We start from the raw sequence: 18175 nt of genomic DNA, 5'->3' as shown, positions 1-18175 counted from the left end.
AGTAAAACATGTGTGCCACTGTTTAGTACAGTTAAAATTGATTCGCGCTGCTTAGTACAGTTAAAATTGCGTCATATCCAAATTGTTGTTAAACTAATTGAGCACAGATGCTAAGCTGCTCCGAGGTTTTCGATGTAACCCCCTGTTTAACTGGAACCGTGCATGTACATTTTAATTTTATCTTACGAAAGTGAAGGGTTGGGCGCGTACGCAGAACCCCGCGCCCATAAATTTGGCGCCCCAACTATCACATTTAACTGGAACCGTGCATGTACATTTCAATTTAATCTTACGAAAGTGAAGGGTTGGGCGCGTACGCAGAACCCCGCGCCCATAAATTGGGCGCCCCAACTATTACATTTAACTGGAGCCGTACATGTACATTTTAATTTTATCTTACGAAAGTGAAGGGTTGAGCGCGTACGCAGAATCCCGCTGCCATAAATTGGGCGCCACAACTATCATATTTTGTGCTAGTCGATAGGAGTTAACTCTTCCTTCGTGCAATGGAAGTAATCTCAACCTAGCCCGCCTCCTTACAGATCAAGGCTGCAGCGACGCAAGGTAAGTATACTTCATACGAAAATCGGTATTTCTTATGAAATATAATTAGAAACTTATTATATCGCGCAGGGAATGGTTTGCTTCGATAATGAAATTCGGTAAACGTGATAGTTATTTGGTGTTCGTTTGAACAAACATTGTTAGTATACCATAATAGCGGCCAGTTTGTGTTTTTAAATTCCGTTTATTCAATATGAAGCTTAATTAGACTCTTAACTAGTCATTAAACATAGTTTCCCTTCAAATATATCACATTTATTCCATTATTCTCGAAGTTAATAAAATTGGTCGAAGATTATCATTTACATCTTATATAACCACGTTAACCATATTTTAGATATTTAAATACTTAACTTTATATGAAATTTAAATCAAATTAATTTAAAAATTGCCAGATTGTAAGGTTTATCGAAATTGTTGTAGAAATTTTAATTTTCATCAAATTTCCTAAAAAATAAAAGCATTTACCCAAATTTGTTTTTTTTACACAAAATAGAAATATTTTACCAAAATTTGATCAAATTGACCTTTTTTTTTCATTTTTGTAAAATTTTCGTTTGAAGTTGACAAACATTTTCGATTGCCATGGCAAAACGGAAGACAATTGCAGCTTTTCCCTTGAGGAAATTTCATGTTACCCAACGGTCTACACAACACACTTGTTAGTGTAGCAGTCTATCGAGTTCTATCTATTCAAGATGTCGGCCAATTGAAAATGGTGGCACTCTTGAACATGATGGGGCCAAGTAGGGCATCTATTACCAACTAAAGACGATATTAGTTTCTGATAACTTGGGGTGATCAAAAGTGTTGTAGTTTCTCGAGTTCTATGTAATTTGTATTCAAGATGGCGAACAGTTCAAAATGGCGGCACTCGGCTAATTTAATCTCAGCCATTGATACGCCTATTCCGTTGCCATTTTCAGCATTCGATAGGAATTTTTAATATTTTGTGCCATGTAGCGAGACAACGGGCAAGATTGTTTTTTATTCATGAGAAATGGGTTTATTGGTCAATTTATTTAATACAATCTAACTTTCTTTATCTATTATTTTCTTAAAACGAGAATAATCTTCGCCTTTTAGAAAAGATTTTGGCTTGGAAGTGGTCAGAACGGCATTAAATAAAATTTTATTTTTCTTCCCAAGTTTGGTACGAAGGATCAGCGAGCGGAATTAAATAATGAATTACAAAAGTCATTAATATATTTTTGTTATTTGTTTTTAATTTTCCTGCTACACTGTAAAAATGACTAAAGCCCAGTTTACACTATACATTTAATTGGACCACTTAATGGTATCCAAATAATTGTGAGCAAGAAAATTGTATAGTGTGAACAGAAAAAGTGGGAGTTATTGTTACAATTATTCTATTAACATAATATAATTTTCTTGCTTACCATTATTTGGATACCATTAAATGTCCCATTTCATTTATAGTATAAAGTTAATACAAATTATTTGGTTCAAGAAAGAGTATCGTTGGTCAGTTTATGTGTTTTTATCCCTGCCCATAAGGTTTTAATACCGATTTTGGAAGTCGTACATGTAATGATTATTTAGTGTTAAACATTTGATATTTTGGGGATAGGGTCGAGCGCGTACGCAGTACCCTGCTTCCAAAAATTGTACGCCCCATCTATTGCAATTAGCAAAAGTGGTTGGAGTCAATTGCACCAGAGTGCAATGGTGCAACCTCGTCCAAGCCCGCCTTCTTCTAGATCGAGGCTGTAGCGACGCCAGGTAAGTATAATCTCAGTAATTCAAGGGATATTGTTAATTGTTTGTAAGCAAACCAAAAAACGGTATGTGACCAATTAATTATTCGAAAATTGTTATACAAATATGCTGTAATATATAAAATAACTTTGCAAACCCATGCGGTAGGTAATTAGCAAGATAACGTTGAAAAAGTAGAACGATATCAAAATCACGTTTAAAAGAAGATGTTCTGTTTCGAATTTCACATTTAGGAAGTGGCGATATATTTACGCTAGGTCAGCGCTATCTAGCGGGTGCAATACAAATTTCATCTCATTTTTATCTCTTCGAGGGGACTATGTCCTCTAGGAGTGATTTTACAAACACTGTGTCTTTGTGTCTGTCTTTGTGTTTGTCTGTGTGTCGCGAATGCTTTAACGGGGCAAAGTCAGAAACCATGTTTGCAGTTTAAAGAGAGGCAAAACCACCGTGTGACGGTGAGCTTCAACGGATGAATTTTCGGTTGGTAAGGTGTTTTCTTTCACATAATTTTTTCAACTTTCGGTAATTGGGTTTATTTATTCCTGATTTCAAAGTATTTGGATTAACTTGTTTCTTGGTTGAATATTCTTTTATGTTTTTCTATTGGTTATTTTTGTTGTTTAATTTTATCGAAAGTATTGATAGTTTATAATAAATAAAATTTTCGTATTTGGATTGACTTGTACATGCTTTGTTGGGTTGTCGTGGTGAATCGACGCAATTTTGTTAAGAGCTTCCACTTATAATTTAAATTTTCGCTTAACATTTATTTTCGTATATATCTCATTTTTATGGACCTATAATACTATTTGTTGGGTTCCCCTAAAGCGGTTTTTCGCACTTTTATACCGTACCGAAAGTGTTGATAATGTGAGCGAAAATTTGTGTACTATGTTTATTTGCATTGATCCAGACCAACCCTATTATCGTTCACCCTAATTACTTAAGTGGTAAAACTTTTAGAATTGTGTAATTTCTAAATAATTTACCATATCGCTGTGATAATTAATAATTGTTTAAGTAAATGTTTGATAAAATTTAAGTCGTTATGAAAACCTGGTCTAAAGAACAATAAACTATTTTGTGTTGTGTTTTCTTTTTTTTCACCCTTACAATCAGAATTAACAACCTAGTACCAAATACATTTTCGATGTAGCAGCAACGGGATTAAAATCTCGAAAATTTTGGAATATATTAGTGAAATATATAAAACATATTCAATTTTTAAATTTTAGGCCCGTTTTCTTATTTTCTTCTAAAAAATGTATCGCCGTTATAACAGTTTTGATTAAGCGTAGTTATAGTACTGTGAGACGACGCGTGGGGAATGAACTATCTCCCCTCCGAGGAGAGGTAGTATTACGGGCTTGACCGTCTTGTTATTTATAAAGAGCCCTAACTATTCCGTCTACGGTCATTTATTGATATACGAGCTGTCGTTTAGTCAAGTGGCTTTCGGTGCTTTGTGAATGGTAAGTTTTTCGCTTCTTGTTAATACATTTTTTATTGGTGTGGATATTTGGACATTTACAATTCCTAATGCAGTAATTGATTTTCTGGGTGTGCGAGTCATTATATGATATTGGAAATTGGACGGTATTGTTCTTTTTCATGCGGTATGTGTCAGAACGTCAACAGGAAGTCTACGAGTCGTCCACTACCAGATGACGAATATAGCTATTCTACGGTATCTTCATCAACGGCGAGTGTTGAAATAAAATGAGCGTTAAAGATGCGGCAAGTATTTCGTAAGCGAGAAAAATACAAATACCCTCTGTAGAGTTAAAATTAATTGTGCATTGTTTTAGTACGTCTAACTCGCTGTTGTAACTACTTAATTTATATTAATCTGAATAAATTAAACTCGGTTGTTTCGTCTCAATTATTTTAATTAAAATTAAAATTTTATACCGGGCGGGATTGAACCGGGATTACGTTTTTAGTAAATAACTCGGAATTGCGGAGACATCTTTGGGAGTCGTCTCGAGAAATTAATACCACTAGGGACAATTCTTCCGAGGAGAGGTATATTTTGGCTTGCCAACTTGTTTAACTCTCAGCTCCAAAATAGAGGTTTAGTCATTATAGCACTCTATCTAGTTTTATCTTTTCAAGATAGAGGTCTGTTCAAAATGGCGACAGTCGGCTAATTTTAAAAGGTTATATTTCGACCGCTGATACGCCCATTCCGTTGCCCAATACATCATTCGATAGGAAATAAGGTGGCCTTAATATAATTTTAGTCCCAATTTTTAATAACTTGCGCCATATAGCGGGGAAACATCTTTTCGCTTCATTGGAAATCGGTTAATTATCATTTCTTTACTACTGTATATTTTTTTCTCAGTTATTGCCCTCCTGAATTAATAATCAATTTTGAGATAAATAGTAACAGACTAGCTGGCTGGGTGGCTGGTTCGTGTTCATTTTTTTCAAAGTTTATTGAAAATTCTGAAGTGACCGGTATGTTTCCTTACGTCATGCTGGCAACAATGCCCATCTATAGCTCCAATGATTGACCTACGAAACTATTCCAAAGAGTTCAATTTCAAACATTGAAAATCTTAAAAGTTACCGATACAACTTAAGATACTGGTAAAATCGAATGTACGAAGGCAGTGAGTATTTTTCTGTTATTTTTATATACAAGGTCCGCACCGGTCAGCGTTTACAAACGCTGTTTTTAAGCAAACTCGACAATTTCCAAATGAAGAAAACCGTGAAGAAAGTGTCCCAATTCGCGACATTCTGGTCATATTTGGAATTTCGTGTCACTTTCTGGTGCAAGGGTTGAACTTATACCATCGATAGTTTGATATTTCCATATCCGCCCATTATCTACATGCGCATTGCCATTTTTGACGGATCGATATTTTTGATTTTAACAGAATAGCCTTCCTAGTACAAAAAACTTTTTAAAGAAAGCACTAAATATCAAATTTTATTGTTCAATAATTATAACAAGGACTTTGCGCAATTTTTTATAGATTTGATTCGCGCCAAAAGAATCAATTACGATTCTTTAAACATTTATTTTATCCCGCGAACTGTATTAACATGTGAGGAATTTTCCAAACTCCCCACCTCCAATCGGTGATTACCAATTTCAGGTCTGTTGATTCCCAATTTCAGGTCTGGACGCAAAATCACAGATGGACTCATCACGCTGACATGGTGAAACAATTCGCTAACTGCATTGAAGGTCAAATGTTAACCAAACTGAACACCACCGAAGTGGAGATTTACGTCATTAAATGGTCGCTTCACCCAAAGGTTGGTACACCTACCTTCCCGCAAATATTTCTTTGCTCATCGTGTATCCACTTTCAGGGTTTACAATCCAAGTACCAATTTGGCGAAGGCACCTTGGTCAGTAATGAGGAAGCCAGAGTGGGTTTTACCAGTTTTAAACGACCTCTCAAAGTGGAGAAAGCAGCTCAAAGATATTGAAAAACAGTCGTTGGCCGGAGAGTCCCGATACGAAGATATCATCTTTATTGTAGATTTTTCCTCGTGAGATTAATCAGAAGGATATCAAATATCCCTTACGACATAAGCATCCATCTCCCAAGCACAACTAATGTTATTGAAATGTGTCACTTCGCTGTTTCGTATGGATACATATTTCGAAGATCTAAGTTAAATTTTTAAATGTTACATAGTTATGTGCGATATTGAAAATTCGTGAGCATAGAAATCTGTGTCAAGCCTGCAAAGGTAAATGTTAAATTTTAAAGAACTAGATGTATACTTACCTCGTAAGAAAATGTTATACGGTTCTGGTATAAATCATTTTATCGATCTGGCAGAAACGCTTCAATAAAATCAACCTCCTCTTGCTGCCAGAAGTTTTAATTGATAAATTACCGCCACTGGTGCACACGTCTGAATTTTGTACAAGGTGGTAGAAAGAGAGGCTTCTACCTAGAGGTCAGCGCCACCAATCCAACGTCGCCGCCGCTGATATTTTCTCGGATGCCGAACCGCCGCCTCCAAGCGTGAAAAAAGCGAACCGTACGAATCCGGACTCACCGTTAACGTTAAGCGTTACTGAACGTAGCCAAGGTCACCAATTTCACTCTTATTCTTGACGGGAAATTTTAATTAAGTCTAAAAAGTATCTTTTAATTTCCTTTACCGTTAACAGATGGCACCACACTCTCCAGTAAAGTTATTATATTAAATTTAAATTTAAATTTCCCGCCCTCTTTTAATAGACTGCCCTTGGACTACCTTCACTCTTTTTTCGCGAGCTTACTCAGCGAGTTATGAAATGTGAATACTCCACTCACGAGTGGAGTCTTTTATTATGTAGTGGAGTGAGAAAAGTGTGACTGGAAAATCACTCGCTCCATTTCACTCCGAGTTTTGCCCAACTGGCTGGTCTGAACGCCGCTTAACTCTATCTCTCTCGTTATCTCGTTGAATGGCGACTATGATTTTATTATTGAACACAAATTCTGTCTTTCAGATACCGCCCAAACTGTTTCACAGAATTTCTCCGCTAAGTTTGGGACCAGCGTGCTACTATTTCGCGTTCGGAAAATGATCTCCCTTTCGCCATGTGTCTTTATTTGTAATTGGAAGTTTGTGCAGCGTATTTGGAAGTTCAATCTTTGGAATTAATGTACACGTCTAAATCAAATACACTTTCGATCGTGGATTATATGAGAGGAAAATAAAGAAAATAACCTTTCTTCTCGCCACCTAGCGGCGTACTGCAAAGTACCGCAAATATTAATACATTGCTCAACAAAATTGGTATTCAGTGCCCAAGAATTCCAACAAAGCTGCCGATTCGAAGTTCCTTTGACTAACTTAACCTTCATTTGGCAGGATTAAATGTATACATGTTTTTAATGTATCAATTGAAAAATGTTTGAATTCCTGAATTAGCAAGAATTAAGTTAACTTAGATTACCCAAGGAATGTATTTTAGGGTCATCTTTTTAACGTTTTCCGTTTTTTTACATAGTGGCTATTTGGAACAATAGCCCCGCCACATGTTTTCCACTTTTTAGTTGCACCTTACTAACTTACTTATTGAGGGGAACCTAATGGTGCAAAAATTATTAGCCGCAAATAATTAATTTTAAAGTTCTACTAATTTTAAAGATGTACGAACCGAACGGTTCGGGGCGTAGAATTCACTCCGCGGCGAAGAGAGCGCGCCGTTTTTGCCCTTTCGGAAATCGGCCTTTCTTTATTGGGAGTGGTAATGGCGCCAGTAGGACCACAATATACGCGAAATATGCTGTTGTAGTAGACGTGGGGTCTAGATATTAAAATGACGGTGACCGAAACCAAGCTTTTATTAAAGCATTAAAATGACGGTGGGCTACTATACAGATAGCAAAGAAGCATTTCACAAATCGTATTCATTTTCCGCTAACCATGACCGATACCGGGTCTTCGCGTAGTTCCGCAAGTTCGGAAGATTTTAAGGCTATTTTTAACAATAGGTACTTTTGGTTTTTGTTTATTTTTTAAGGTGCATTATTTGTCAAGGGTGGTTTTTGATTATTTTTTTAAGGTGTATTATTGTCAAGGATTACAGTAATCCAAAAAGTTTTAACCGCAATTTATTATTTAGAAAGATATGATAAATATAAAATTGTTGCTTGCCAGCAATTTTTACCTCTTAAAATACGACATATTTTGAGATTTTCTCGGGAAATACGAGATTTTTGTACGTGTTGGATACGGTAGGACTGATGACGAATTACATTTAACGGCAAGATATTACTAAATTTTTAAAGTGTCCAAACCGAAAATGTTTTACGGCGAATTCAAATCGATATATACTAGGTACGATTTCACTGGAAACGATGTCCGTAGGTTGGGTTAATATATGCATCCAGGAGGAGGGAAAACTCCTTCGTGTGGGATAGATTCATCTCTCAGTCGCTCTCCCTTGTTTAATTCTCACCACTAGAGACTATACTAGGTACTGTCCACTAGGTCGCGTTATAGATGGCACAGGTGATTAGCAAGAATGGGGCTGTGCTAAATACGTTATCAGTTACGTAATAATTTCAGTACACTCAAAGCTGCGGAATTACAGGAAGTTATCATCCCCTGGATTTGAAGTGTGAACATTTCAATAAAATTTCTCAGTATATCTTCGAAGGATAAATACCATAGGTCTTTTCATAAAATAAGCTACGCTTGCTGAACTGGTTTTTATGTAGCTCATTCGTCACGATATACGTAGACATTCAATTCAGTTTATTCTTAAAAAACAGGGTGTCTCGTCGAAATTACCCTTATATCCAGGGCTTTTCTTTGAAAAACGTCTTCGATACATCACTCGTGACAGAGCAGCAACATCAAAACAAGAAAGCCAATGATATTTTAGAAAACGGCCTATTCATAGGAAGAGAGCACTGTGCTACGAGGCACAAATTATACGTATCAAAGACACGGACACTGATCAGGTATTTTACTTTTTGAAACTAACTCCAAAGTCATTGAATTTTAAGGAAAAGTTATTTAACCCAAATTGTTCGATTGCCATATTTCACGATAATATGTAAACAACATCGACGGGTATTGGGAATATTACGTATTTTGCTTCGGAAGGATTTAATTTCTAGTAAGCCGCTGCTTTCGAAAACAGATATCCGAGTTCTCTGATTGAAATAAGCTAAATAAAAAGTCATTAAATTTTAAGTAAAAGTTGTTTAACACACAATCGCTTCACGCTAACAAGGTGAGTACCCGAGGTGTTTATTGCCAATTTTGTTCAATGTCGGGCGTAATGTAGACCTATATGAAATATGAAATTTCCTAAAAGGAAACGTTGCACTACCTATTCGATTTGCTATGGCAACCGAAAATGTTTTTGATCACTTAAAACAATAAAATCTCCATTTAAAAAAGCATGGTATTTTCTCGGTTTCACAGGGTCCTAGCTACGAAAAATTTTAAAAATTTTGAAAATCACGAAATGTGTAATTTGGACCACATTTAGGTAAATTTCATCAATTTTGGGTAAATTGAAATATTTTTAGGTTAAATTTGTAACAAATTTTGGGTAAAATAAGGAAACAATCTTATTTTGGTTGTAAGTGGTCAAAACATTTTCGGTTGCCATGGCAAATCGAATTTGTAGTGCAACGTTTCCTTTTGGGAAATTTCATATCTCATATAGGTCTACATTACGGCCGACTTTGAACTAAATCGGCAATAAACACCTCGGGTACTCTCCTTGTAAGAGCTTTTTATAGGTGTATTTTGGCAACGAGTATGTTTCATAGTATTTTGTAAAAACACAAAATCTAAGTCTCATTTCATATCTGACCTTTCTTAGCAGTAAGATTAACAAGAATAAACCCAGTTTTTCCAGTTAACAAAACTGGTTTTTGTTTATACAATATTATTTTAAATTCGATTTTAAAGAAACTTAAATTATATCATGTTCATTTAGATTAGCGCGTTTTAAGTATGATATTGGAACGATCGAATTACGTAGTAAAGCTTCCACTTAACCGAGGAACAGTGGACTCCTTTGACACAAGCCACTCAACCCAGTGTGTCAGAATTTATAGCCCGGTGTACCTAGTAACAGAGACCATACCACCGGAGGCCTATCATCATAGTGCCCTACGCCAGCGTCCCCCTAGCCCGGACAGGTGACAAATCCAGCATGGGTAGCAGAACCCTACTACTGATGGTCGCACCTTTGACGCAAGCCACTCAACCCAGCAGAAGGTGCAGCAATGGGTGGACCAATCCCCACTTCGCACACAGCAGTGGGATTAAGAGCGGATGCTGTAGCAACTCCAGCCGACACCCTACCTATGAAAGTAAAGAGTCAAACCCTTTGGAGACAGCTGCTAAAGGGGAACGACAAACACACAGCAGTCCAAGTAACCCGGCACATCTGGTACCAGAGATCCCGGTGTGGTTCCAAAAGGCCGGGAAACAGGACCGCCGTGCCCGCATATGGAGGCCCGCCGCCCCACAGCAGGCTACCCAATCCGCCGAGGCGGCCAGTTTGCCCTCTCCGTTAACCTGCGCCGAAGCACAGTAACCAGCCCAAACCTGACCGAAGTCGGAGGTGGAGATATAACCATTTGATCGAAGCTAACATCTCCCAGTGTGCCACCGCCCTTATGGGTTACAAGAGCCGGACCCCGACTCCCCGGTAAAGCCACCATTTATTGCACACTCCGACCCATTAAGGGCCGGTATGAGTGCCGTATGACGCAATTTTAACAGAACTAAACACTGGCGTAGGAATTTTAACTGTACTAAACAGGGCGTACGAATTTTAACTGTACTCAGCAGGGCGTACTAATTTTAACTGTACTAAGCAGGGCATACCAATTTTAACTGTACTGAGCACTGGCGTTGCAATTATCACTGTACTAAGCACTGGCGTACCAATTTTAACTTAATTTAGCAGGAATGTACCAACTTCAACTATACTAAGCAGTGGCATAGTGAATTTAACTGCACTAAGCACAAGCGTAGGGTATTTAACTGAAGTAAGCACCAGCGTAGCGTTTTTATCTGAACTAAGCACAAGCGTAGCGTATTTAACTAAACTAAGCAGAAGCGTAGCGTATTTGACTGAAGTAAGCACAAGCGTTGCGTATTTATATGAACTAAGCACAAAAGTAGCGTATTTAACTACACTAAGCAGAAGCGTAGCGTATTTAACTGAAGTAAGCATAAGCGTGGCGTATTTAACTGAAGTAAGCACAAGCGTAGCGTATTTAACTAAACTAAGCAGAAGCGTAGCGTATTTAACTGAAGTAAGCACAAGCGTTGCGTATTTATCTGAACTAAGCACAAAAGTAGCGTATTTAACTACACTAAGCAGAAGCGTAGCGTATTTAACTGAAGTAAGCACCAGCGTAGCGTATTTTTCTGAACTGAGCACAAGCGTAGCGTATTTAACTAAACTAAGCAGAATTGTAGCGTATTTAACTGAAGTAAGCACAAGCGTTGCGTATTTATCTGAACTAAGCACAAAAGTAGCGTATTTAACTACACTAAGCAGAAGCGTAGGGTATTTAACTGAAGTAAGAACCAGCGTAGCGTATTTTTCTGAACTGAGCACAAGCGTAGCGTATTTAACTAAACTAAGCAGAAGCGTAGCGTATTTAACTGAAGTAAGCACAAGCGTTGCGTATTTATCTGAACTAAGCACAAAAGTAGCGTATTTAACTACACTAAGCAGAAGCGTAGCGTATTTAACTGAAGTAAGCACCAGCGTAGCGTATTTTTCTGAACTGAGTACAAGCGTAGCGTATTTAACTAAACTAAGCAGAATTGTAGCGTATTTAACTGAAGTAAGCACAAGCGTTGCGTATTTATCTGAACTGAGCACAAGCGTAGCGTATTTAACTAAACTAAGCAGAAGCGTAGCGTATTTAACTGAAGTAAGCACAAGCGTTGCGTATTTATCTGAACTAAGCACAAAAGTAGCGTATTTAACTACACTAAGCAGAATCGTAGCGTATTTAACTGAACTAAGCACAAGCGTAGAGTAATTAACTGAACTAAGCACAAGCGTAGCGTATTCAACTGAACTAAGGACAAGCGTAGCGTATTTAACTGAAGTAAGCACAAGCGTAGCGTATTCAACTGAACTAAGGACAAGCGCAACGTATTTAACTGAAGTAAGCACAAGCGTAGCGTATTTATCTGAACTAAGCACCAGCGCAGCGTATTTAACTGAACTAAGCGCTTGTTGTGCAATTTAACTGTACTAAGCACAAGAGTAGCGTATTTAACTGAACTAAGCACAAGAGTCGCGTATTTATCTGAACTAAGCACAAGCGTAGCGTATGTAACTGAACTAAGCGCCTGTGGTACATTTTAACTGTACTAACGACGTAAGAGTTATAATTATTGAAATCGACAAATGTTCTTCGAACACATTCTTTAAAGTGGTCCAGTAATATTCTAAATTAAAGTAACGTCATACCTAAAAGCATAAGCATTTCAAACTAGATAAATATTTAAAAACAATTAATCCAAACCGAAATCACAGCTTAATGACTTAATCTGAAGTCTACCAAAATGGCCGACAGTAAAACTTTAACATACTTATGGATTTAGGTATGTTTTTCTCCTCTCCATATGTAACTTTTTCGTCCAAAAGCGTTGCTACGAGGAGCTACTGCAAATCAAGCTTTAGAGGTAAAATTATTGAAACCAACTAATGTTTTTCGAACAAATTCTTTAAAATGGTACGTTAATGTTCTTTATTACTTTTTCGGAAATTACCAAAAATAATAACTCATAAATTGTAAATAAATCTGGTTCATTAGGATTTGCTTGCTTATAGTTGAATGTTTTAATTATGGCGTTATTAAGCATATACTACGTCGCTGCAGTCTTGATCAGTAAGGAGGTGGGCTAGCATGCGACAACTTCCACTGCACCGAGGAAGAGTTGACTTTTAAGAACTACTGTAAATAGAAGTAGTTGGGACGTCCAATTTATGGTAGCGGGGTTCTCCGTACGCGTTCAACCCTTCACTCTCATAAATTAAAATGTATATGACATGTTAGTACATAAAAAACCGTCGAGTTTCTTAGCATCTTCGCTAAAACATTTGAATTTATACAACGACATAATAATAATAATAATATGAGTTATCAGCTAGGCTATACCCAAGGCACCACCTTAAGCCTGATCAATCAATCAATTATGATATGACGCAAATTTAACTGTATTAAGCACTGGCGAAACAATTTTTACATTTGAAAAACCACCCGCGATTTGATACAGTGGTATTAATTTATAAGCATTTCCTCCAGCCCGCAAATGAAAAAACCTTTCAAAAAACTGTTGAACCTGTTAGTCAAGATTAATACTGGCGATGCAACTGTACGGGGAAAGAAGCCCTAACTTTAATCTTGTATGACAGCTAAATCCTTGCAAAATCACCAATAAATACATTTTCTATAGATTAATACTTCCTCCAAACTAGACAGTTCATTTTCCTTAATTTAAAGTGGTATTTTCACGAATCCAAACGACATATTTCTCTATGAATGAAGGTTCTATTTAAAGCGCTGAATATCTTATTTCGAAATAAGTAACTTACAAATTAAAATTCCGCCGCTAAGATTTTATATTTTTGAGTTCGAAACTGACTTTTTTCGCCCCCCGAAATCCAGAAAATTTGTACTTTCAGAGCACGAGCATAATTTTCCAACCCCTGACGTCACGGGTTTAGAGTGGAGTCTGAAACTTACTACTGTCATAGAAGGATATTGAACTTGACTCCCGAACTAGAAGTTTTCAAACTATTGAATACGAGCGCCGCGCGTAATATTTTGATTTAATCGCACGGGTTTTGTAGAATTAGTCACGCGCTTGGCGATATTTTATTCAAAAGTTAGGCTATTTTACTAACGTTTAATGGGGGAATTCATAAACGTTGTACGCAAATAATTTGCGTACGACGCTAATGTTAAAAAATAGGCGTCGTACGAAAACAAATTGCAAGCGACCGCAAGTTTGAATTCATAAACGTTTGACATCTGCAAAACGCAAAAAACGACCATCTGCAAGTCCGAAAATACCGCTGCTAGATGAAGGGAGTGTGTCAGTCAGAGAGATAAAGTTTTGTTTAAGTTTTTCCTTTTTTGTTCTTTTTAAAAATGGAGTGGCTTGAAGTTTTGACCTGCGCAGAGATCCCTAATCTTAAACGTAAACGTGTTTTCCGTGATAGAACGAATCCTTTGGAATTTCCTGATCATATTTTTATTAAGTGTTATCGTTTACCAAGAAATGAAATTTTAGAGATATGTGATATGCTTAGAATTTCGTTAGAACACCCAACAAAGAGAAACATGGCTCTATCTGTTGAAACCCAGGCAAGTTTAATTTTATTAAATTTTTGGAACTTGATAAGAAGTGAATTCCAAAATTATTCATGATAAAATACGCGAAAAAGTAGATTAGTCCATAATTAAAAGGGATAATATAGCTAAATCCTAAACAAATTTGAGGAAATTAAAAAAACTTACTAATAACTCGTACCAATAGGTCTTCGAGCAAAAAACGCGAAACTCGGATCAAATAGATCTTCGAGTAATAATCTAAATTAAAAATAAATAAAATAGCCAGAATTTCTGGCTATTTTATTTATTTTTAATTTAGGAAAGAAAAGATTTCCAGGTGTTGTTGGAATTATCGATGGCACTCACATTAATATTTTGAAGCCAAATGTAGAAAATTCCAATTTTTATCGGAATTGTAAAGGAAAATATTCCATAAACGTTCAAGTGGTAAATTAGAATTGAAAAACGGTTATTTAATTAAATTTTAGCTTTTCGAAATATAACTCTTTTTAGATAGTAGATGCCAATCGTGTTGTTGAAGACATTGTTGCCATGTGGCCAGGTTCGTGTCATGATTCTATGATATGCACTGTTAAAAATAAAGGTTTATAAAACGACCAAAATTGGACTTTTAATTTATTTCAAACCATTTGGTTACTAAAAAGGGTCTAATCAATTATTTTAGACCCATTTTACTCTTTCATGTTGAATACAATACCTTTTGGCGTCTTGAAAGGGAACGAGCCCTAAGAATAAACCTTTTCCAGTCCTGGTGGTAAAGGTATAAAAAATGATGTTCTAACATTTAGTACTTTTGAATACCCATTTAATTCCCTTAAACGGATAAAAAAATGATATGGATCAATTTTGAGACTAGTATTTGAATACTACATTATTTCTTTTTTAATATTTTCTTTTAAATAACTTAATGCGAAGAAATTCCAATCACCTGGAATATTTAAATAAGGTTAAGTCTTTAAAAATTTGATAACAGATTTTAAATATAGGCGATATTGATTAAGGCGTCAAACTATGATAACCTGAATAGCGGAACTAATGAATTTTTGCAATGTATATAACAAAATCTGAAAGTATCAAATGATTCTTAACGTGATCAACTCCCTTCGTTCAACGATTTCAGGGACGCTCCTTCGACTATTTCCCCCGAGCGAAAACCAGCCTAATATATATTGAATTATAAAAAAAATTTATTAAATAAGGCCTATAAAGGACTGAAAATAAAGTTAAAAAGGATTAACTTCTTACTGTTTATGAAGTAAAATGGATAAAAGAGTGTAAAATAAGTACTTAAACACTCCACGAAAGGACTGAATTTGGTGAGCAGAAGGTTTAAATATGTTCTATGATAAAACCCTGAATGGTCTTTAATATTGGAAAATGTTTTAACCACTTTAGAGGTCTAAATTAAAACCTTTATTTTTAACAGTGTGGCGTTATTATGGTGTTAGAAACGGTCTACAAACTGGTGAGATTGACAAAAATGCCCGATTTCTAGGTGATAGCGGGTATCCTTTAGAACCATGGCTTCTTGTGCCTTTTTTAAAACCAAATAACGCGAAAGAGCAATATTTTAATAAGCGCCTTCGTAAAGCTCTTGTGACTGTTGAAAATTCTATTGGAGTTTTGAAAAGTCGTTTTCGTGCATTGGATGATCCTGGTGGAAGTTTGATTTCTCAGCCGGAGAAGGTTTGCCAAATGGTCACAATAGGTGCTATGTTGAACAATATTGCTCTAAAATTACCCCTTCCTGATGATGAAGCTGACCCAGAATCTTTTGATAATACTGATGATGATCATGATACAGATGATGAAAATGAGCGGGTTCCGCCTGAAGGAGCTAGTGATGCTCAACCTACTAGGATGGGTTTTGAACTTCGCAAACAATTAACAGAAAATTTATTTAGGCATAACCGAAGAAAGTAGAGAAATGTAAATTTTTTCCCAAAACTCAAGCTTTATTTATACCTGTACTCCTTTTATTCCAAATACTGAATCTTTTCCCATAAGATCTAATACTTTATTTTCAAGCTCAGTTAGTGGCTTGGCCTTTGATTTTCCTCCACCTGTTTGGATTCGATCCTGACTGACAAGCTGAGCTTTCTTTTTTGTTCTTGTCTTCAGATCATTCCATTTGTTTCTAGTATTATTTCCAGTTCTTTTAACTCCCAAACCTTCAGCGGTTATTATTAGGCCTACTTCTGCCCAAGCTTCTTTTAAATCCCAATTAGTCTCATATTTTCCATTTGGTTTTAGTTCCCCTCTCACTAGTTCTTTTCTACTTTCCAAGATTCTTATTAGTACTGCCAACTCTTTTTGATGCCAATTTTGTTGTCGTGTTTCTGTTTCCTCATCGGATGACATTTTTAAGGGAAAAACGCGTTACTAAAAACAAAGCCCGCCGCCCGCTTTTAACCGAACTTGGATCGTCTGCTACAGCCTCTCTTCTGATTGGTCAAATACGATTTCCGGTTTTTTATTAAAGTAAAAATTTGCAGAACGCATTTTTTGTTATATGAATTCGCGTTGTATGCAATATTTTTCGTCGTCCGCAAAATTCGTCGTATGCAAAATTTTTGCGTACGACGTTTATGAATTCCCTTTAATTTCTTTTTGGCTCGAAGATCTATTTGGTCCGAATTTCGCGTGATTATTTAATGTTACACTGTTAAAAAAATTCGTTCAGAAGACGTTCAACTTAGAACAGTCTGTTCAAAAATGAACGATAGCGTTCTAAAGGTATGTAACAGAGAACGGTGTGTTCAAGATATTTTATTTCGTTCAAATAAGAACGAATGCTCTTTCGCCCTCTGGAGGAAGGCTTGTAAACTACACAATAGAATAGATTCGTTCCAATAGCTAGGAGATCGTTCCCCGACGAAACACGAAATCGCACAGGTGCGACAGAGAAAAATAAACAAAACAACAAGCTATCAGCACCGACCCTAGACCTTGATCAGGGTAGAGTGAGATCGTCTTTCGGCGCCTTTTGGTCGACGCTTTCACATACATTTTTCGCTCGGAATTGTTTTTCGCAATTGGCATTTTGGCGCTCCTTTCCACCTGGCGCCTCGAGCGACCGCTCCGCTTCCTCTACCCAAGGGCCGGCGCTGCTCTTCGCTATATTTTGACGACTATTTTGAAATGACCGTCCCTGGCAGAGATGTAGACATGTAGTGTATTTTTCAAAGAAAAAAAGGGTGACTCACTTTCTCTAAGAAATTTGTTAACAGTCTACTACCCCCTGGAAGTAAGCTGCCGTAAGCACGCACCCACGAAGCAGGAAAAAAACTATTTCAGGGGCGTGATATTAGCCCTGAAATAGTTTTTTTCCTGCTTCGTGGGTTCGTGCTTACAGCAGCCAACTTCCAGGGGGTAGTAGGTCAAACTTTAAGCCCTCTAGCGCTCTTTAAACTCGTCGCAGAGAAACGCGACAAAAACCTGTATACTTCTCAGCTCATCACCTACAACCACCATAAATTTCTGTCCTGACGATTGAATCACCCTGTATAGAAGTTGACAAAGTAACTTTGTTAGTTATATAGTAGTAGTATAGTTTCAGATGGTTATTCATACCAGCGAAAATAACTAGCTAATGTTTAATGTTTATAATTGTTATTTTTATCTTCTGATATAATAATGCATACATATTTTCTCACAAAGTAAGCGTTATTTACATTTTTGAAAGCATTTCAATTTTTAATGGGCCTTGGCTGTATCACTCAGCGATTTCCAAAGACTAAGAGAAATTCGCCGAGAGTTATAAGTCTTTAGTCACGTAATAATTTACGTTGTCAATGGCGAAACAGACCATTATTAAAAAACTGCATTAGGTAAATAGGTAGTGTCATACTTGTGGTTATTATGTTACTTATGGTGTAAGTAAATATACTAAAAATTGGTGGGCAAGAGGGGGCCCCAAATTGTAGTGCCTACGTGGGAAAAAATCCTGGCGGCGCCACTGATGTACATGTACTAACATATAAGAGTGAAACTTTCAACGTATGACCGAAAGTAATAAATAAGTGTGACACTATTTT

General features: G+C 36.6%; 1 protein-coding gene and 2 non-coding genes across 3 annotated transcripts; all 3 read right to left on the bottom strand.

Moving 5' to 3' along the window:
• Window positions 1-407: 407 nt before the first annotated feature.
• On the bottom strand, window positions 408-572 carry LOC149951696 (U1 spliceosomal RNA). The gene has a single exon (XR_016480146.1). It is a non-coding gene; the product is annotated as a U1 spliceosomal RNA (small nuclear RNA).
• Window positions 573-2152: 1580 nt separating this feature from the next.
• On the bottom strand, window positions 2153-2315 carry LOC149951695 (U1 spliceosomal RNA). Its single transcript, XR_016480151.1, has one exon. It is a non-coding gene; the product is annotated as a U1 spliceosomal RNA (small nuclear RNA).
• A 13782-nt stretch (window positions 2316-16097) lies between these two features.
• Window positions 16098-16499, bottom strand: LOC149951694 (uncharacterized). Its single transcript, XM_090169647.1, has one exon. It carries the CDS (start codon window positions 16497-16499, stop codon window positions 16098-16100), a length of 402 nt encoding a protein of 133 aa, XP_090025773.1.
• Window positions 16500-18175: the final 1676 nt, after the last annotated feature.

The sequence above is a fragment of the Leiobunum rupestre genome, chromosome 3, assembly GCF_980474605.1.
Source record: "Leiobunum rupestre chromosome 3, qqLeiRupe1.1.hap1, whole genome shotgun sequence".
NCBI lineage: Eukaryota > Metazoa > Arthropoda > Arachnida > Opiliones > Sclerosomatidae > Leiobunum > Leiobunum rupestre.
This window is presented reverse-complemented; position numbering and strand designations above follow the sequence as displayed.

Coding starts and splice junctions, on each gene's coding strand:
- LOC149951694 (XM_090169647.1), bottom strand. CDS start 16,499: ATGTCATCCGATGAGGAAACAGAAACACGACAACAAAATTGGCATCAA.